The following is a 22,479-nucleotide window of genomic DNA, read 5'->3' on the forward strand; positions in this document are numbered from 1 at the left end:
TAAGCAGAAGTACTTTTATCTTTTTCCCTAAGGTCTTGAAGAGCTAAACCCAAAGTTTGCTTTTCTTGGCTAACTTATTTTCTTTTTTTATTGTGGGTAGGCTTATTCCTCGATTCCTCCCTAGCCTTGGCCACACTCAGCTGTGATAAGATTCTGCTAATTTCTGGAATGTGGAACTGTTGGTTTCCTATTTGCTGGGTGTAGTCTTCTGAAGAAAATTCCTATGTTATTAGTAGACCACAAGAACCTGTCTTTGTGAATTGAGTGAGAAGCTGATTTACATGAGTATTCTCACAGGGGGGTAGCTAAGAACACATGATGGTTTATTGCACAGAAAACTTCTGGACTTTTCCCTGTCCATCAGTTAAACATAATGAATTTTACTACTCTTTAGTTGAATTAGTCCATTTATACTAAGGAAAAAGGTGCTTCTTCCTAGGTCCGAAAGGCGATTATTTACCCCTTCTCCAGGCTAATCTGAGTCCTCTGTTCTTGAGTCACCTACTTAACACAGTGACTGGCTCAAGTCCTCCAGCTTTCTCCCCTGCACGTCTGAACACTTCCTTAAAATCTGTACTTTCTCTCAGCCACATGAGAACCTTACCTACGACATTTTGAACCTGTTTATAGATCTTTCACTTAAAAAAACAAAAACATTTTCACATCTTCTATAGGTCCTAGGCTGGGAGAAAGGGGGCATAAAATTGAATGACAGTCTTTTTTAAAATATTTTTTTTATTGATTTCAGAGAGGAAGGGGGAGAGAGAGAGAGAGAGAGAGAGAGAGAGAGAGAGAGAGAAACATCAATGCTGAGAATCATTGATCAGTTGCCTCCTGCACACCCCACACCAGGAATCGAGCCCCCAACCCGGGCATGTGCCCTGCTGGGAATCGAACTGTGACCTCCTGGTTAATAGGCTGACACCCACTGAGCCATGCCAGCCAAGCCATATCTGACAACCACTGAGCCACGCTAGCTGAGCCATACATATCATGAGAACTTAACATTTAAAATCTGACCAGATCATTTTTTTTCATCTCAGTAGGATATAAGAAGTGCTTTTTGTGAGAAATGCATTTATGGTTTTGTTTAATGTTCTATGATTAAGAAACAAAAACAAACTTTTCAGAAAAAGAAAAAAGTATTTGAAACTACACCAGGGAAAACAATTTGGCTGTCACATGTAAAGGGTAGAAATGCTAATGTTTTGGGGTTAGACTGAGTTCTGTCTGGAGAGGTGGGTTTCATTTACTTAGTTATGGGGCCAGAGTGGAACCTGGGAGAAATAAGGTGATATCACAGTTGCCTACAAAACAAAGCACAGACCTTTTTGAGTAGATCTCCCCACCCCCCACCTTCCATCCTTCTTAAGAAATGCTACCCAAAAGTAAGTCCTATAAAGTCAACTGATTATGATGCCGGTCATCACTTGTCCAAGAGTAACTCCAAGAAACAGAACTTTTTCAATGGGTGCTCTGTGAGTCTAAAGAAACCATCCTGATACATCAAAAGAAAGGTTTGGGATTGCTGGAGCACATCCACAGTATGCTTTTAAGTTACATGCCAAGAGAGGGAAAAACAGAAAACTATTTAAGTCCAACATAGCATGGGTGATCCCAATAGTGAGGCTAGATGATAGGGAATGGGAAAGCTGTGGCTTCATTAGCTTCACAAAAGGCTTCTGAAGAGCCATTTTCTACCAAGGTAATTTGGCCTTTTTTTTTTTTTTTTTTTTTTTTTTTTTTGTCATAAGCACCGGGTGGGTTTCACTGATGGAGAAAACAAAAAATGGTTCCTGGCCTTGCAACAATGGAAATTTTACATTAGAATGGCCAGCAATGAAAAGAGAAAGGTCAAAGGGTACATTCCTCTTCCTGCAACATGTTTCCACCAGTCGAACCTCACCCTTGTGATTAGCAGAGCTCAGAGAGCTGATAGTTGGACATGGGGAGAGGGCAGAAAAAGGAGGGAAGTTTTCATGGGCGTGTCAAAAGAATATGGTGTGAAATATTTGCAAAAGTTAACTGAAAGAGACTGAACATTGTCTGCCCCTCTGTCGGCTGGGGCCTCCTTTTTTCATTAGTGGGAGGTGTTCCATTCCTCTGGGAAGAACAGGCTCCTTGTTCTCACTTTGTTTTCCACTTAAAGCTCTTTACTTTCACTTATTTTTAACCCATCTAGGGAAGAGGTGGGTTTCCTGGTAACGTAAGGAAATGGAAGGGAGAGAGTGCACCCCTCTTGTGGAAAATAAACAGGACTGAATGGGGCAAAAGTCATCTTTCCTCCTGAATAAAGGATGATGATGATGGTACCGATGGTGAATCTTTGAGACAGTAATGGCAGCATTTCTTGACCAGTGCTTACCCTAGGATCATTTTCCTGCATTGTCTGTGGAGAGACATCGGCGGCTACTAATCCTTTATTCAAGGTGACTGTCCCAACACATACACTTGACACCTTCAGCACAACTTCTTTCCCCTAAACTTTGACTCAGCTATCTTAAAGAAGACAGCAGCAATGTGATTCAAAGCCCCTTTAGTTTACACATATCTCTTCAGGCAGCTCCTAAGAATGACTATGACTGGATAGATAAGAATCAAAATTCTAAAAGTAGGGTAACTACAACCAATATGAGGTTGAATTAGAAAGAAAACTTTAAAATGCTATTTGGAATGGAAATGTACATATATACATAAGCTATTTCTCAATGTAATTAAAAATATATAGAAATATGTAGGTCAAGAGACCAATGTGAAATGAGTCTGCACATGAGAAGGTTTTGGTGTTTTAGTGGTTGGTACAAACTTTTTTCTAGTTTCTGCATATGAACTTGTCAACTTTTTTCACTTTTTGTAGAAAAATGATGTGGCTGCCAGAACTCTCTATTAAAGCCTTCTTATTATCATCCATTTATTCTTTAAAACCAACCCTTTTCTTCAACCCTACATGGTCTTTGTGTTTCTGTTGTTTCTCTTCTCAGAAATACCTTCTCTAGTTTCCCAGTTCTCTTTCCTACTTCAAATCCTATATTCCCTCAACATTCAGCTCAATTCCCATCAACTAAAAAACCTTCCAATCCTACTGCAGGCCATTCTGACCTCCTCAGCTTTGAATTTCTATATCACTTATACATTTATACCAAATAATCCACCATTTTATTAACACTCTTTTATATTATTCTCCAGTTGTTAAATGGATATTTCTTCTTTTCCCAACCTTATGAATTCTTTTGTATTCTCCATAGTGACTAGACTAGTGTGTTTAGTAAAACTCAATAATATTTGCTGACTTGACCTGAAACCCTAAAACTGCTGCAATCATCAGGCCTCCCAATTATGATTTTATTCTCCAAAAACAAATTTGTCATCATTAATCAAAGACTACTGATGGACTTCTATATGGGTCTTGGATACTGAATTGAAGTACTAATTTGTACAACTCTGCAGAATGTCTATTCTTTATCAAAGGATGTTACCTTTCCAATTAATTTAGGAGTTAATCCAGCCACTGTTAGGGAACAGAAGAGTTCATACTATTTTTCATAACCACTGAGTGAATAATACCAAGAATATCTCTACATCTGATTGAAACACAAATAAAATTTAGGTGGGCAGAATGTAATTACTGAAGCTGGACTATGGCCAGGAAATTTGGGAGAACACTCCCAATCCCTGCCAAAGATTACACCAGGGGTGGGCAAACTTTTTGACTCGAGGGCCACAATGGGTTCTTTTTTTTTTTTTTTTTTAAATATATTTTATTGATTTTTTACAGAGAGGAAGGGAGAGGGATAGAGAGCCAGAAACATCGTTGAGAGAGAAACATCGATCAGCTGCCTCCTGCACGCCCCCCACTGGGGATGTGCCCGCAACCAAGGCACATGCCCTTGACCGGAATCGAACCCGGGACCCTTGAGTCCGCAGGCCGACGCTCTATCCACTGAGCCAAACCGGTTCTGGCCACAATGGGTTCTTAAACTGGACCGGAGGGCCGGAACAAAAGCATGGATGGAGTGTTTGTGTGAACTAATGTAAATTCAAAGTAAACATCATTACATAAAAGGGTACGGTCTTTTTTCTTTTTTTAGTTTTATTCATTTCAAACGGGCCGCATCCGGCCTGTGGGCCGTAGTTTGCCCACGGCTGGATTACACGGATAATCACAACTGGTCAAAATCTCCATTTCCACATCCCTCTGTGAGCCCCATACCTCTAGCAAACTAAGGCCACTCAAGCAGTAAGAGTCACAAGGGGAAAGTTACATCCAGAGGTTTCTAAATAGCAAATTTGTTATTTTTTGAGAAATTTATGAGGTCTATAGAAAACACCTAAAACAAGTACCATAATGTTTCTAGGAGGAAATGCATCCTGTTTTGCCAACCAGAAGAATGACCATTAGCCATATAACCAGGTACTCATCCTTCTTACCATTAACCAACACTACAGAAGGACTCAGCTTTCCTTTGGGAAATGTGGAGAATGGTATAGAGTGTATATGTCTATGTCTCCTGCAGAATAAGGAGTTAAGAATGAACTCTACCTCTTACCTCATTTTTCATGAGACTGTTTTTTTGAGACCTCTAGATTATATTAGGCTCTTTTCTATACATGGCTGCCAGAAAAACATTATTTTAGTCAGGTCTTCCCCAATGACCATTTACATGGAGGTACTGATAGAACCTAAATTTGACTTTTTGGTGTGTTACACCTCAGCTCCAGGTTTCTTCTCTTTGTATAATAAGTGATAATAAATTGACAAAGATTCATATCTGAGTTATGTAGTTAGGCCAGAAGATTACTTGGGAAAAAAGATGTCACTAATTCTGAGCCTATGAGGCTGTTTAAGGATAGTAAAAAAGAAAAACCACTTAGATGATATATATCTCACTATAATATTCTTTCAAAGTCACTTTAGCCTTATTTTGAATCAGACTGGTTTCTCATTGATTTCCCTGACCCCAAAAAACTTACTTCCTGATAAGCAGCAATAAAATATAACATGGCCAAATTCACTGTTTTATACCCCTGAATGATTGAGTTCTAAGATGCTCACATGCTCAGGTGTCCTTAATATGAAATGCTTTGGTGTTAATAGTTAAGACATCTCAAAACATACAGCTTCCGATTTCCTTACCTCTGACCAGTCCAAAGCCACCCACTGAGGCGGACATGGCAGGTTGTTGCAGGACTCTCTTTCAACGGGCCGGTGCGTTAAGCAAGCGCTGGAGTCCAGTGTCTTCTCCTCAGAAGGTCCCATCTTTCTGACGCAGAGCACTGCCCTTGTACGCATTCCACCGCCACAAGTCTTGCTACACTCCAACCAATCTCCAATGAACCACCTGCAGCAAGAAGTGGGAGAAACACAGAAGAGCATTTCCTCAGTGCAGCCAGAGATTTCCAGCTGAGTGAAGGCACTTTTGTCAGTGGACTACATCCTTTTCCTAGAACAGCTGACATTTCAGTGTTGTTGACGTCACAAATGACAAATGGAAGAACTTCTAAGGAAAAAATAACTCACTGTCAGTTGCCTCCTAAACTGTAGTGCATGGGTTTCAGAACAGGCAAAACTACATTCAAGTAAGTAATGCAGTATGTATTTTTTAACCTCTTTGATTCTTCTCCTTTTTTATCAATTTCTAAAATGAGGATAATGATACAATTGTGAGACTGTTATGAGGATTAAATAAGGCAATATATGAAGCTGCCAGTCACGTGTTATAAATGTTTAACGACTGGCTCTTCATAGGAGGAAGGGGATCCTGATTTGTTGCATTTGCCCTTTTTTTTATATGACCACTTTGAGTTACCACACAGACATAGTGAACATGAAAAGAGAAGACATGCTACTAATGGGGTTTCAGGAGACAGTGCTAGCTGGCCTCAGCACACCACAGAGAGCTTCTAACAGAGGGTCTGACCTACAACAGTAGCTGTTATTACTAATACATTGAGGTTGCTTCTTTCACAATTCAGGATTTTATGCTAAAACTTAGAGATTTGTTCTGATTCCCAGACATGAATGTCAGGCTCTGTAGGAGATAGAGGGGCTTCCCTTCCTTATGGTGGTAGAGGAGGCTCAGGTATCCACTCTGAAGGCATGACAGTCTTAAACACCTGCAGGAAGAGCAGAGCCCTGAGCCAGCTCTGTGAAAACATCAGCTCCTTGCTTTGACCCCTTTACTCCTAAAAATAACTTCTACACAGCTAAAGAGGGAAGAAACTGAAATATCTTAACAAGGTGAACATCTCCCATTAATGGGTATACCACTCCTTTTCCCTAAAGTCATCAGAGAACTTTGATATATATAACTTCAGGACGTGTGCGTGCGTGCGTGTGCGTGCGTGCGCGCGCGCGCGTGTGTGTGTGTGTGTGTGTGTGTATGTGTGTGTGCAAAACTTCCGCAGGACTCACTTTTGAGACACATTAATTGGTCCAAGGGGTGTGAATTATGATGCAAATCAGATCAATGACAATTTGGCTTTAGAATTTTTATATTTCAACTAGAGCAAAAGGGACCCCTTTCCTTTCTGGTCACAAAGGTAAGAGCTGCGGGTGGCCTTAAAGTGGAATTAGCTGGTTTGAAGGAATGCAGAGGAGCTAGAGTCCTAATGGTGTGTGCGCTCTTGATTCTAGCCATGCCTCAAGCTAGGTCCATTCCTGTAGTTCCCTGAGACTTGTCCTGTAAACCAGCAAACCCTCTTAAGTGCTAAAGCTAGCTGAAATTGAAGTTGTATTATTTCCAACCAGATTCCTGGCTGACATATTGTTGTATTTACTTTAATAAATATATGCTGAATGCCTACTGTGTTCAAGGCATTGTGCTTTGTTTTAGAGAAGAAGAACATAAAAACCTGTGTGAGGAAAATGGTTCTCCAAAGTCATGAAAACAGCAATGACGGAACGAGGACTTGATTCCCTATCAGTTGCTATTTCTACCGAATTTCACTTTTAACAACAGCTAAATAGTAGAATCTTGGTCACATTTTCTTCAATCCATGACTATAAATCATGCAACTATCATCAATGGATATGCTCATGCATTTGGGTGGGCAACTACCCAGAGAGGAGTCCGAACACTTAAGAACAAATTGCTCACTATTTTAGCAACCTTAGCTCATTGTGCCAGTTTTATATGTGGAAGATGGTACCTTAGTGAAGTCAGAGTATTAGGAGCCTAAATTTGAGCCTGCATTTAGCCAAATATGCCACAATGTCCTTTGTCTATTTTTTTTTTTTATTGCTTAAAGTATTACAAAGAGTATTACATATGTCTCCTTTTTTTTTTCTTTTTCCCCGCCCTTGACAATCCCCTGGCCTCCCCTACTCCCCAGTGTCTTATGTCCATTGGTTCCTTTGTCTATTATTATTTGAATTATCTTTACTTATAGAGGAAAACCAGCATTTAGAGGTATCATAATTAACCAGATTCTCAGCTTCTTGTCAAAATCCAAAAAATTTCAACCTAAAATTGATTTAAAGTATAATAATTTAATCTTAAATTTTAAAAATCTGATATTAACCTTTTTTTCCAAGTCATTTTCCAGAGAAGATTTAAAGTGGTTTTCATCTCCTTTCTGTTTTGTTTTGCACAGATGAACATGATCCCAAGATGTTAGTACCATTTTTGGTAAAGAGGAAAATGTGTACTGAGAATAATAACTTGCATGCCAGCCATAGTGAAACTCTGATTCAATTCGCAACAGTGATTTCATCACCAAGATTAGGGGATAAAACAGAAATGTGTATACTCAGCCACAAAATGTTCAGTCATACCACCTCCAGCCATGATCTCATTAGGTCTCATAATGTAAGAGGGATGGAGGCCCTCAAATTAAACACAGGTGCCCAGAATAACAGCAGTGATTCAGGGGGTGTTGCTGTTCTTTGTTGCACGAGCTCAGAGCTACCTCCGCCTTTTTATTCTTTGTCCTCTCCTTTATTGCCAACCATGTCTTAGCTGAGATGTGTCACTCCAGCTACATTTAACTTGGAATGTACGAAAGTAAAAGTATTAACCACCCTCCCCATTTCCCTTCTGACTGTAACTCTGATTTCAGGCGTCATAGTCAGTTCCTGTTGCATCTTTATTGCTCAGAAAATCATCCCTCCCCATGTCTCTCCGAAGGATTAAATCACACTCCAAGTATTTACATAGTTTTGCAACTTTACCACTGCATCTCCTGTTTCAGTTTCTCCACTCCCCTGTCCAGTTGAAGACAGACAGCTTTCTTCACCTGCATTCCCCATGTATTTGACCCTCGGATGACATCCCCCCTACTTCTTTTCCTTCTCTAGATTCGGTGGTAAAAATCTGAACACAAAAGTTCTCTCTGGGAATGTCACTCGCTGAACATTATCGTTATAGCCTGAACAATACTGGAGCTGTTTCTCCCTGAGCTGAAGACACGATGGTCAAACTGTCTTCATCCTCACAAGCTCCCTCATATCCATTAGACACTAATTAGTGGATTCATATTTGAGTGTCTGGAATAAAAGTGCTTGGTGCGGCCTATATAATTTAATTTGCAGTATCTGTACATTAATAGGTCAAATAATAATATTAATGGGAGGAGGAAATAAGAGAGACACTAGAAAAAAACTTTCCCCCAACTTTGGTTAACCAGAATATTTTAAAAGAAAGAACTCATCATAAAATCAGAATATTATTTTTGCTTTTTAACTTAAAGGGAAATGGCAGAGCACATAAAAATAAATTTATATTAGATATTTGGATTATGAGTGAAAGAGATTGAGAGGTTGAAATGCGTTTTGAGATTTTCCAACCTTTGTCCCAGAGTCAAGGGTCTAGTTATCAAAACTTTTTATAAATACCACATAGAAAAATGAAAAAGAATCTTCAGAATTTTACCGTAACATCTTTACTCAGAGAGGTTCAAGTATGTAACCTATTAACTACTTGTAAATAGTAAAACTTTCCTAGGTTTTAAAATAGTTTTTAGAACAATTTTCAAAACAAGAAGGTGGTAAAAAAAAAAAAAAAAAAGAAAAGAAAAGAAAAATTGCTCTTTCCTCAGCTAATTGGCAAGTGAATCTAATATTAAGCTCTATGCCCTAACCATTTTTCTAAATAAAAAAAAAAAAAATCAATGTAATAAACATCTCTGAAATTGTGGCAATTGAGAAGGTGTTGATGAAACAAAATTAGAAGTATTAAAATGCCAGCAGACATTTGATTTGTAACTTAGAAAGTTGGTGATGTCTGGTATAATGGGAAAAACATCACTAGAGATCAGCTACCCTCATCTATAAAATGATGGGAGTTGGCCTACATGATTTCTATAATTCTTCCTAGGTCTTAAATTTCTGAGTTTTATAGAGGACTCTGATGAATCTTTTTCTAAACTTAACCAATTATAATTGTCTATGGGTGAGGCACAATGAGTCAAATAATTGTTAAACATTCTACCATAAAAGATACTATTAAATTAAGCCTAGCCCCTTGGTAAAAATCTCTCCCCAGCCAGAGAATCCTTTAGCACTTTTGCTTATAACTCTCTAACTGCACTTTGCATATTTTGTCTTGTGCTATAATTATTTTTATATGAATTTGCCCAATTAGTTGTCCTTAGAAAAGGAACCATTTTGCCCAGTGTGCCTTCCACACTGACTTATCTAAAAACTGTCTTCTAATGCTTGGTCACAGTATTTCCACAATGTATAGCACTCCACTGTTTTCACCTTCCTGATTTTCTCAATTTAAAAACCAGTTTCATACTGGAATAAGATTCAGTATATAAGGATTCTTCACATGAGGTCATTTATAGAAATATTCTTGCTATTAAAAGACAACATGGTCAAAATTGAACTCTTGGCCTTTCTCTCTGGATTCCAACTCAGCATTACTTCTGATTTTTGGTGGAGCTTCAATCAATCATGCTTCTTATCAATCATATCTTTAATATCAACTCCTTTCCCCTTTTTCAATTATTTCAACCGCTGTCATGAATTCTACCATTTTTCACTCAATGTCTCTAGAATTCTTGTTTTCTTCCTGTCCCATGTCACCTCGCCATCTTCATTACTATACTCTTTCTTATAAAAGAATTGCTGCTCTGAGCATATTAATTTTTCCCAGCAAAGCTTCCTCTGGCTCTTCAAGATCTTCCAAATGAATTGTTGTTGTTGTTGTTGTTGTTGTTGTTGTTATTATTATTATTTCTCTACCAATGTCTTTTATCTAGTCTTTCTAGTCACCTGTCATTTTCTTTATACAACAAATCTTCAGCCTTCTATTTTTTAATACTCTACTTATAAACTCTCTAATGTGACTTAAAGACATTTAAAATATCTCATTATCTGAAAAGATACTTTTTGATTAGAAAAATACTATTTAGGATTTTAAGTGAATGGTATTGAAAAAACAATAATATTTGAAGATAAATAAGGATCCTTTTTTCAAAGTAGAAAAATACACTTTAGATAGATCAAAGTGTACATTAAAAATTTTTGAAAGTATAATCTTAGACTGGATAAGGCCTTCCTAAACATTGTATCAATGAAAGAAAGAAATTTGGGGGAGTTTTTCTATATAATATTTTAAAGCTCATAAATAAAAATAGATCATAACACTATGAATAATATGGAAAACATAAGACAAACCAGGAAAATTATTTGGAGCACAGAAAAAAGAGTGAATATTCTTAATACATTAAGAGCTCAGACAAATTAATAATAAAATAACACTTCAATAGGAAAATGGGATAGGCCATGAAGAGAAAAAGCAAAAAAGAAGTAATGGCCACTGGACATAATTTTTTAATGTTCAGACTCATCAGCAATTTGATATACTAAATAGAACAGCAGTTAGCTATCAAGGCTTTTTTTTCCTATAAAATAGTCATAGATAAGTTTTAAAGTAATAATATCCAGGGTTGTTCAGTTTAGGGAAATGACATTCTTATATACTATTAATGGGAGTATACATTCATATGTTTTTTCTAGAGAGCAATTTGACAATGTGTCTGAAGGACTAAATTATATTTCCATTTGAACCAGAAATTCTATTCTTATGCATGTAGCATAAGGGCATAATTACAGAGAGCAAAGTTTTAGTAGCAAAAATGCTTAATGCTATGGTTTTGTAAAGGATTAAAAGCTAGGATACAACCAAAATTGTTTAACAGTGGGAAGCTAATTTAAATAAACAATGACATATCTACTAAATGTGGTAGAAGATATTTAATGTTCAAAATAATGTTGAGAACTGGCTACTTATATAATAAAAGCGTAAGTGACCATTATGGCAGAATGACCAGAATGACCAGTCACTATAATGCGCACTGACAACCAGGGACCAGACGCTCAATGCAGGAGCTGCCCCTTGGTGGTCTGTGCTCTCCCATTGGGGGAAAACCACTCAGTCAGAAGCCAGCTCACAGCTGATAAGCACAGCAGCAGTGGTGGGAGCCGTGAACTGAGTGGTAAGGAGCAGTGAGCAGGCGGGTGGTAAGGAACGAGGGCCTACGCCGGCAGTTGGACATCTCTGAGGGGTCCTGGACTGAGAGAGGGTGCAGGCCACACTGAGGGATCCCCCCCACCATGCACGAATTTCGTGCACTGGGCCTCTAGTAAAGTATAATAAATATTATTATACATTTTGTTATATACATATGTCTATGCAGACATAGAAAAAAGTTGTGAAATATATACATCAAAGTATTAACAGTGGTATTATAAGTGTTTTTAATTTTTTTTACTTATCTGCATTTTAAAATCTTTGTTTTAATCTGTATTTAAAAAAAAACAACAAATACAATTACCACATCATCTGAAAAAAACAAAACACCTATCTCCTTTCTTCCACACTCATTTAAAGTCTTACTGAATTCAGCCCAGCTGGCGTGGCATGGCTCAGTGGTTGAGCATCGACCTATATGAACCAGGAGGTCATGGTTCAATTCCTGGTCAGGGCACATGCCCAGGTTGCAGACTCTATCCCCAGTGTGGGGCATGAAGGATTCATGCCAATCAATGATTCTCTTTCATCATTGATGTTTCTATCTTCCTCTCCCTTTCACTTTCTCTCTAAAATCAACAAAAAAATATTTTAAAAAAATTTTTAAAATAAAGTCTTACTGAATTCAATAGTCTTCCTATAATTTTTATCTCTATAATACCAATGTCTACTGGGAATCATATACAACAACCATTCTGAAGACTTAAGAGTTTTTTTTCACAGTCTGAATTCAAAGGAATAAAGAACAAATTTAAAAGAAACTAAGAAAAAATGAACTAACAAAGAGTAATATTTTAAGTGTTTAGTTCTTCCACCCCCAAAAAAACTCAGCCTAAATTTTCTTTTTCTCATATTCTCTTTACCTTTCTTTTTCAAATCCCATCCTCTCACCTTCAAATTTTAAAAAGTTAATAACTTTTTCAGAATTCAAAAAGAGAAAACCTAATTTTAATTATGTATGTTAATTCAAATATGCCAATTATCCTTAAAGTGTCACACACACTCACACACACACACACACACATCCTCATGTAATAGCCAAGCCTAAAATACATGGGATGGAATGACCAACCACTGAAATCTCAAAGGATGTTTGAATAGCATTTAAGCTTTAACAAATAAAAAATCTGAGGCCAAAATAGAACAGGTGTGACCAGACCCACTCAGATGCCTTAAATGGCTGATCAAATGCCAAACATAATACTTAAAATCCTGAGTGTCAGGGAATTAAGTTGATGGGTTGAGACTCATAATTATATGAAAATATGTTGAAGTTACTGAAAACTTCAAAATTTGGCCCAAGGTTTTTGAGCATCATTTTGTTTTATATAGTTTTTCACCTTGAAATAAACTTGTAATTGACAAAAGAGAGGGAAAGTGAAAAAAAAACACAACACAATATCTTGTCTTTACAATATGTATCATAGGTCATATTTATATATTTTCCCATGTCTGGATTTTAAGGAATAAACTACATAGTGATCAGATTTCATAAAGAAGAGATATGAAAATTTTAAATTCTTAAAATAAAAACTTATATCGCTCTAGACTCCCTGTGTCCTTAATCGGTAGCCACTGCCCTGAACAGTTTCAAGAGATGAGTTGTAGTGAATATCAAATATTCAGCAAATATTGAGTTTGGATAATGAAAGTTCATAAGGCATTACTGTTTTGGAACAAATATTGAGAACAAACATCTTGCTTTAACTATAATGGGACCTAATTTCTTATTCATTGTAAGTCCCAGGTTTTTGTAACTAATTGTAATCATTTCTAGAAAAAGAAATTACTTAGATCCTGGGGCATATAAATTCATTTGCTTACTCTCTCTTTCTTTATCAAGTTCATGTTGGAGTAATTAGTTAACCAGGAGGACAATAGTTACTCTGCAACAGGAATGCAATGCCATTCACACATGCTTTGTCTTGCAGTTGTCAAACAGGCAAAATCCCTATGAAGATCAGTATTTGCATGATCAACTCAGAATTCATGTCTTTTTTTTCACACAGTCACTGCCTTTTGCTCAAACAAGAAACCTTTGTGTTCTTACAGATTATAAAATGTGGCTCACTAACAGGACTCATATTTCTAAAATTTTAATTCTTTGAAAGTCATCGTTAAGATGAATGATTCTCTCCTTGTGCCTCCCTTTACAGTGAGCTATAATTGCTACATCAATCAGCAGAAAGAAGCTGAAGTACACCTCTGTGCCCTACACTCCAAAGATAGGATGCCTAGGATGACAGAACTTAAAACTGGGCCAGAAATTAAAGCACTGATATGCCAATGCAGAATATTTTTAAACCATGTTCAAAGTCTTTAGACCTTTAGAATAAATACCTGGAAAATATTGAACTGCACATTTTATCTACTATACTTTATTGAATCTCAGATGTTATTATTTTATGTACCATTAAGAAAGAAAAAAAATGCCCTAACCGGTTTGGCTCAGTGGATAGAGCATCGACCTGCGGACTCAAGGGTCCCAGGTTTGATTCCGGTCAAGGGCATGTGCTTTGGTTGCGGGCACATCCCCAGTGGGGAGTGTGCAGGAGGCAGCTGATTGATGTTTCTCTCTCATTGATGTTTCTAACTCTCTATCCCTTTCCCCTCCTCTCTGTAAAAAATCAATAAAATATATTTTAAAAAAGAAAAAAAATAATGCTGATTATTATTTTAAGACACAATCAGTTGCAAGATAAATCCTAATGTCAGAGATGTTAAAAATATGAAAGATTTGTGCTTTAGCAACTGATGAAATATAATTTCCAGCACTGTGCCAGGATCAACCACTGAAGTTCCTGCTTTAGAGGAGTTAACTGAATCCTGTGCGTAAATAAGCATCTTTGTTCATTGAAAGGCTCATCAAAATTCTACCCGCTGTGATGTTTTATCCCCTTTTCTCTGTTTAATTTAATCACATAATATGAATATATGTTTCCAAATGTGAACATCCAATGTTTTTCTTTTTGCACTTGAAGAAAATAATTCTCACTTCTTCTTTTACTTACTCAGGTGAGCAGGGCTCAATATTGCAGCGTCTTCGCTTTTCAGGTGGCTTAGTGTCAGGGTCACAGTAATTGTCCTGGACAATAGAGCTGTCATCCACTCTTTTGCAGACCACCTCCTGTTTTTGGAAACCTTGAGAAAAGGAGAACATAATGAATTGAAGAGTAGTTTACCTTCCAATAAGTTAGGTATGCACAGCTTTCCTCTGTGAGGAATCAACCTCACTGGATCGCTGCTGTCTTTCTGTTCCAAAAGCACTTGACTGCTTCTCTAAAAAGGGAGAGAAGTCCTGGTCATTATACTGCACATTTAGGCAAAATTATTGTTCTCATGTTTAGTAACATAACTGTTTTCAAGTTCAGAAAAGAAACTATTGGTGATTTTAAATAATTAGCAGTCCCATGTGTATAATCTTCTTCATGCTTTCCTTAAAAAAGAAAAAAAATCTTCATTTTCCCCAAATATCATCAGATAAAATGTGTGAATATCCATTTCAATGCAAAACAATGGTTGTATATCTATTTTAAAACAAAACAATAGGGGTGCATTTACTTTTTGATATTTGTAGGACAAATTCAATTAATTTAGTCTTTGTTAGGAGTGCATCACATTCACACATTTCATTCTTTTCTTCCATTTATATATTTGTTTTTCGAACAGCCCACAAAGTCTAGAATTTAAAGATCACAGAGAACTTTTGGACTACAACCCATTAATCTACTTTAACGGAGTTGGGCCCATTGATTATACCATTGTTAAACAGATGCATACATATTCCATAAAATCTGAACTTACAAAATACTTATCTCATTCTTAAAAACTCTTATAAATATTTGCCACAGCTAAAACATTCTCATTATAAAATATGTACAATTCTAAGTATGATTGTTATTTATTGGCAAAGACATCCAACCACAACTTGCTCACTTTGTGACATACAAAGACATACACAACACACACAGACACACTCTGATTTGTGAACATCCCTGGTCAATAGATTTTATGTAGGCTCGAAAAGAAGAATCAAAAGAAGCAAAGATAAGTCTATCAAAATGTCAGAGAAAAGGTCAAACGACAAGAAAAGATTTCAGTTGATATAGAGGTAGCAGGTTGCTCCTGGAATTGGAATAAAAGCAGACGAAGCTATCCCCCTACTCACCACTCTGTCTCAGTAACCAGGTAGGAGCATGAGCAGTACCTAGGAAATCACAGCTTCACACCTAGCTAGCCTCACACAAACCTCCAGTTTTGCCTTTTTTCTATTACTTTTAATAGTAGCCTAAAGAAAAGAGTTTAATAGCAAATTAAGAAAATCAATGTGAAATAGGATCGTTCAGTAAAGGAAACTGTCACCGAAAGAGCTGCACACCATATGCTCCCCACAGGTCCCTTAAAAGTCATGGACTTGTGAGGTGGGCGTACCTCCATCGTGTTTTGCACACTTTTAACCAAGTTGAATTTAAAGATAAGAAATCCCCTGATCAGGAAAACTGTTAAGTGCTGTCGTCTCTGGTGGCGATCAATTGAAGAAGGTGTATTTTATTGTTTGCACTGACCCCAGGCTCTCACTGATGACCTTCAACAAGTTTTTAGGCTCTCCTAAATTTAGAGGTTTAAAACACAGCCAAATGACTTACTGACAAAATATCTTAGAGTATGTGTTGTATTCATCCCCTCCCAACTCCTAAAATAGGCCAAACATCTCAGTTTATGGGATAACAGTTTGGAATTTTTTAACTATTAAACTTTAGATTTTTGGGGGAAGAATGATTCACATTCAGGCGTAGCTGTGATCCATTCACAGATGTTTCACAATAGTCATCAGATATCTCCCTGTTATGTCATTCCAGTGGGCAGATATCTAACTAAGTCCATCTGATCTACCTAGACAAAAATCTCAACCATTAGTCACAGGATTCAACTGCCAACTGCTACAGTGGCTCAGAATATCCATATACCCGGGTTCAAGTTCCTATCAGGGAGAGCAAGGGGTTATTTTTATTGGTTAGCATGGCTCTTTTTATTCCAGTCATTCAAACATGATTATACTTAGAGTAACATTTTTACCCAACATTTATAAATATGTTTAATAATAAATACAATGTGATTATACTTGCAAGAAGAAAGTTGGCATTCAACTTAGTATATTGCTTGTTTTTCAGAAAAGGATACTACAAAATGGAACTGATGTTGCTCTGTATCCATGGCAGTAACATTAATTCAGTTTCTTCAGGTTAAGATAAAAGTCTACTTCCTTTAAATCAATCCCAGACATGTTGTTTAGTTATAATTACATTAATTTTTAAAGTAGTCTTTAATGTAAAAGCAAGGCCTCTGTAATTTCTATCACAGATGAGATGTTAGCTATGAGAGGTGAAATTTGTATTCCATTTTAAGATAGATTTTAGCCATGTATTTGAAAATAGTTAGCTATATAACATTGTTAAAAATTTGGAAAATACACAAAACCAGAAAGAACAAAATAAAAATTATCCACAATTTTATATCTTTGTTGTAGACATTTCTTTTTAAGGCTATTTTGCATAAAATACTTTTGGAAAAAAATTAAGCACAAAATAGTTTCTGGTGGGATCCAGTGATTAGTTTAAAGTTATGTAGTACATAAACCAAAAATGCCAGTTAAATGTGGTCAGCAGGTTATTTATTCATTCATTCATTCACACAGAATAGTTATTAATACAAGGCCCTGTGCTTCTTGTGAGATACTTGACTAAGTGCTAAGAATTACAAATAGACTTAATTTTGGTCATGCCCTTTGAACTTCTTTATATATATATATTTTTTTTATTAATTTTTTACAGAGAGAAAGGGAGAGGGATAGAGAGTTAGAAACATCGATGAGAGAGAAACATCGATCAGCTGCCTCCCGCACACCCCCCACTGGGAATATGCCTGCAACCAAGGTACATGCCCTTGACCAGAATCGAACCTGGGACCCTTCAGTCCGCAGGCCAATGCTCTATCCACTGAGCCAAACCGGTTCGGGCCCCTCTGACTTCTTAAAAACTAAGAATTAGGGAATTTTGAGGCGCATTTCGGTTTCATAATTTTAGAATACTACCTTGAATAAATAGCTGAAATTACTCCATATTGTATGAAGACGCATTTTTCTTCACATTCATTTTTTATTAATTTTCTTCTAAAATGTTATATTAGACAGTGTGGTATTTCACACTCAAGAACTGACTATACTAGTAATCTATTCCAAATATTTCCACGACAATGAAATATCTCCCTCCAACAGCACAGAAGTCTCCTTCCAACTTTTACCCTCACACCTGGTGGGTTTACAGAATTTTTTTTCTTGTTAAGTGAATAGCAACAGGATAACTTTCTAAACCAATGTACCTAATTGGACAGATTTTTAATCACATACTTTTGGATTAAGAAAAATGCAGCATTTAACTTTAGAAAGTAGAAAATACAGATCAACTAGAAATAATATAAACTAAGTCAACAAGAGAAATGATTGAGTTTAGAATCTTTATATTACCAAGCCTCTTGTACACAGTTTCTAGTAATCTGTAAAACATTGCTAAGAAGTTTATTTAAATCCTGTTGGGTATAATTACATCCAGTTACACAAAGTCACTATGCTTTTAAATCTGAAGACTTAGGGTTTGTACCCAAAAACATAAAATGTCCACATGACCAGTCAATATACACCTAATTGAAAACAAAATTCTAGTGGCTTTTAGTGTCCATATCCCCTCGAGATATGCAGATGTTCTGCAGAATTTAATTAGCCAAATTTTAAACTGCACTAATTATATTTATCCTTAAATACCTAATGGTACTGGTAGCAAACTCTATACCTATTCTTTTGTTAAATGCAGTACCTCTTCTATGGTTAAAAAATTAATGGTTTCATATTATAAAATTTAAGTACAAAAATGCCATTAGCAATACAGGGCATACATTGGCAATACTTTAAAATCTCTAAAATGGGTATATCTTATGTAGAGACTTTTACTTTACTCATATTTAAAGAATCAAATATGATGGCTCTTAACATGGAAACATAAGCCTTACTTTCAGTCTGAAAATTTATATTTGTCAGATCTTATATTTAACTTTTTGCCAATAGCTAAAAGTTACAGATGATCCATTTGTCCATCAAAGGTTCTCTTGTCTAATGGGAGAAAGAAGTACTCAACTTGAATCACTGTTCTAAGCTACACATCAAGAAATGGCTTTAATATTTTAGAACAATTGAGTCCTGGATGAACTCCTTCACCTGTTGTACTTGCTCTAGGTTTATGCGATGGTTCCTGTGAAGAGCACGGTATCTTTGCTTAGCAGCCAAAGTCCTAGGGCCAAGCCCAAGTGAGAGACTACAGCTCCTGTTCATTTCTCACCTCCATTTCAGTCCCTCCTCTACTCCCCTTGTAAGCTGCTTAATGTCCTCATGTCCCATCTCTCTCTCTCTCTCTCTCTCTCTCTCTCTCTCTCTCTCTTAATTTTATAAATTCATGTATAATCATTTTAGCAATATGTTGCTTTTTTTCAGGGCAGTTCACCATTTTAAAGGTGGAAAGAGGGTACTCAATACATAGAAATTACCACTTGAATTTTACTAGAAAGAGTGACTGTGTTAAACCAAGAATGGTGTAGAGAAGGTTAAGGGCAGGAGGAAGATCTTCTGAGTCTTCTCAAATCTACTCATAACACCCAGATTTCAGTCCGAGACCATTGAATGGGCTGGTAAGTGAACAGTCAATAACCACATATGAGTGAGCCAGTAAGGGAGTAAAAGAGAGGTATACATGCATCCTTGGGATGAATGGGCTAACCAACATCTAGATAATTTAACCTAGAGGCATAGCACATCATATCATAGCAGTTTTCTGAAGAGGAAGTGGTGGGGAGAGAAGTTAATAAGTCAGAGTTTAGACTAAGAATGTGGTTGGTGGCTAAAGCAACAATTTGCTTAACCACAACACCCAAAGTAGCTAGCAACCAAGACAACACTACATTACCACAGTATACAGAGCATATGGCTAGCAATATTAACATAATCTAAGTCTTCAGGGCAGATATCATCCAAAGAGCAACAAATGCCACGAATAAAAAGTCTCTCTCCTCTGCCTTTCACTGCTGGAATCTGGCTGTTGTGCTGTGTGATTATTGGCCAGACACAAGCATTTTCAGGGCAGAGCAAAGCCCATCTGCCTTGGATCTAACAGCTGGCATCCAGGGTACCAATCAGCTCCACCCATATGCTTCCTGTTTCTGATGAGCCTCCTGCTAGTTTTTATTGTTCAAAGGTTTTCTTTCTCTGCCTTTTTAGTATCTTCCCTTCTGTCCTAGCAAAACTAGATGTCCCAAGGGAACAGGATTAAGAAAAGAAAAATGCTACTCTAAAAATACTGTATTTTTCTAGAGCCAACTGTGTTTACTGATGGTAAGGTAGGGTGGAGCACACATATACTGCATTTATTTGAAATCACACTATCCCTGGAGGGAATTACTACTACTCATTATATATGAACAGTAATCTTTTCCAGGGCAAGTGTCTAGCTTAATTTAACTCACTGGATTCCTACCATGTCTAAGGCATAGTTTATTCCTTATCATAAGGGGGGAAATAAGTGAGACAGTCTTGACCTCAATGAGATGACATTAAAATGAGGAGGCAAGATTAGGCAAGTACCATTATAATTATGGAAGTCACCTTAAAAAAATGCCCTTCCAGGTCTAATATTTCTTATTTAATTTTGTTTATTATTGCTGTCTGATTTCTCTTACAAGTTATATATAGCTTTTAAAATAAACTCATTTTGCTCAAGTAAGAAAAAATGGGTATAGTAATATCATAAGATTCTATAAAATTGGGATGATGATGCTAATCATTATAAAAGGCTTTCTTTTTTCCAAAAGTATTTTATGCATAATAACTTGTAAAGGTACATATGATATGGTTGTTAAAAATGATATTTTGGACAAAAATTTTGTCAAGTGAAACATGATCTGTGACACATACATCATTAATACAATAGGAATGAACTTAAACTTTGTTTTCAGTCTTACCCAAGTTTTTCAGCGAGTGAATTATGTATCTAGGCCCCAATCACATTAGGAAAAAATATAATCTCTAAAGCAACAGAAATGAGATGAAAGAGGAAAGAACACAGGGGAAATGTTTTAGATTAGCAGAGATTTCTTGCCTTCAGTTATAAATCTTAACATTAAGAGGAAATGCAAGCCACAATAGGCAGGGTAAAACAGTAAAAAATGTCAGGTTATCAGGTGCAATGTTCATATGTAAGACTTTTTACGAGAAGTTAGAAAGCTTAAGTTATATTGAAGATACCCAGGAGAATTCAATGAATTTTTTAAAAAGTGTATTATGAAAGAAAAGGTGTATTATGTAGGGAAAGCCATATGCTTAAGGAAAAATAGAAATAGAAATAATGATTATGGACAAATAAGTGAACAAGCATATTAACTTCCAGAAGTGTGAACCAGCCAAGAGCACGAGTGTGCCTGGAGGAGTTACTCCTCTCCAGGGCACGCTGCATGAGAACCGAGCCTGGTGTAATTGATGGCTACAAGAGGGTATGCTTTTAGGAGCTGTGATGTTCACAGATGCCCTGCTATAATGCCTGGTACAACTAATCCCCTATGTTAAAGGGTCTTCATCCTTCTCAACACTGAAAATGACTTGAAATAAGGGGATGGTAGGAGAGAGTCAATAGGGGAATGCCACCGTCAATGCAATGACAGACTATTGTCCAGTCTTACAAAAACTTTCTTTTTCAAAGATCAAGACAATAATAGGAAATAATAAATGAAGCTGAATGCAAATCTTTATTCCCTGAAAATTCAAGTCACTTTTTACAAGGGACTTGTATTATTAAATAGGTTTTATGCCTACATTTGGAATATACAGGAATCAAATGTAAAAGAACCCTCACAGCTTCAAGCAATGGTATATTATAAAACCTCACATGAAAATAACTTCCATAGGGATTTTTTTTTCTTAAAAACTAGTTACATAACGATTTTTTTCTAAGGGGGGGAATGATGATAAGTAAAGGGCTTTTAATTATTCAAACTAAAATTTCCATCTGTTATCTTTTACTTGACACTGAAAGTAACTTTCACATGGTAATTCCCAAATCAAGGAGAAGCAAACTTACTTATAGAATTCAACTTTTTTATGTCTTTAACACTTAATTTCAATCAAGTCTATTTTGAATCTTCAAAAACAATTGGATTGGTTTTCCTCCGTCTGCTTCACTTGGGATCCTCCACTTTGAGTTCCAGTCAAAGTCACAGTATAGATGTCTTTTATAAGCTGATAAGTGTTAGTCATTATTATTGTTATTATGTCTATAAAAGTCAAGTCTCAAAACCCTTCTTTGTTTGAAACACATTCTTTTATTCACTAATAGTGAACTGGCCACTTTTAGTGATGGTAAGTATGTTAGGTACTTAGAACCAGCAAAGAAATTTAAAAGGACGACTGTGAAAAGGCAAAGCATTTGCCTCTGTTTTATCTGGTACTTTGAGAGCTGTTCTCTTTCAGGCAGATAGTAGTACTGGCCTAAAGGTTGCATTCTATATTTTTGAATAATAATGGCTTTTAAAAAAAAGTTTAAATGCGTTATTTTTAGAATGACTTAGCTATACTTTTAAGTGTACATTATGTTTGTGTTGTATCGTTCTTGAGAACAATAAATTACATAACATGAACTTATAATGTTTCCCTAGAAACAATGTAGAAATAGCCAACATTTTAAAGGGGCTATAGTAATCTGCATGATAGATTCATTAAAATCATTGGAAAAAACATGTTATTAATAAATGAATAGTGTAGATTATTAAATAATCTCATTAGGGAGTAATCTGCAGAAAAGAATTTGCTATCAGGGGCTCTTTTAAATATATAGTTTATTTTCTCTTTCTCCTTTTTTTGTTTAAATCACCCACTAATCTTAAACTCTTAAACTGAACTAACAGAGACAAA

General features: G+C 36.3%; 1 protein-coding gene across 1 annotated transcript in view; it reads right to left on the bottom strand.

Annotated features, from left to right (window-relative positions):
* ADAMTS6 (ADAM metallopeptidase with thrombospondin type 1 motif 6) overlaps nt 1–22,479 on the bottom strand; it is a 229,076-nt gene that overhangs the window by 20,611 nt on the left and 185,986 nt on the right. Inside the window, exons 22-23 of the mRNA XM_070411450.1 lie at nt 14,489–14,618; nt 5,135–5,339 (exon numbers count right to left, since the gene is read on the bottom strand). Of these exons, the coding sequence (XP_070267551.1) occupies nt 5,135–5,339; nt 14,489–14,618 (335 nt within the window). The remainder of the gene's footprint in view (nt 1–5,134; nt 5,340–14,488; nt 14,619–22,479) is intronic.

This window comes from Myotis yumanensis, unplaced genomic scaffold, assembly GCF_028538775.1.
Source record: "Myotis yumanensis isolate MYYU_CA2020_CCGP unplaced genomic scaffold, mMyoYum1.0.hap1 SCAF_4, whole genome shotgun sequence".
Taxonomy (NCBI): domain Eukaryota; kingdom Metazoa; phylum Chordata; class Mammalia; order Chiroptera; family Vespertilionidae; genus Myotis; species Myotis yumanensis.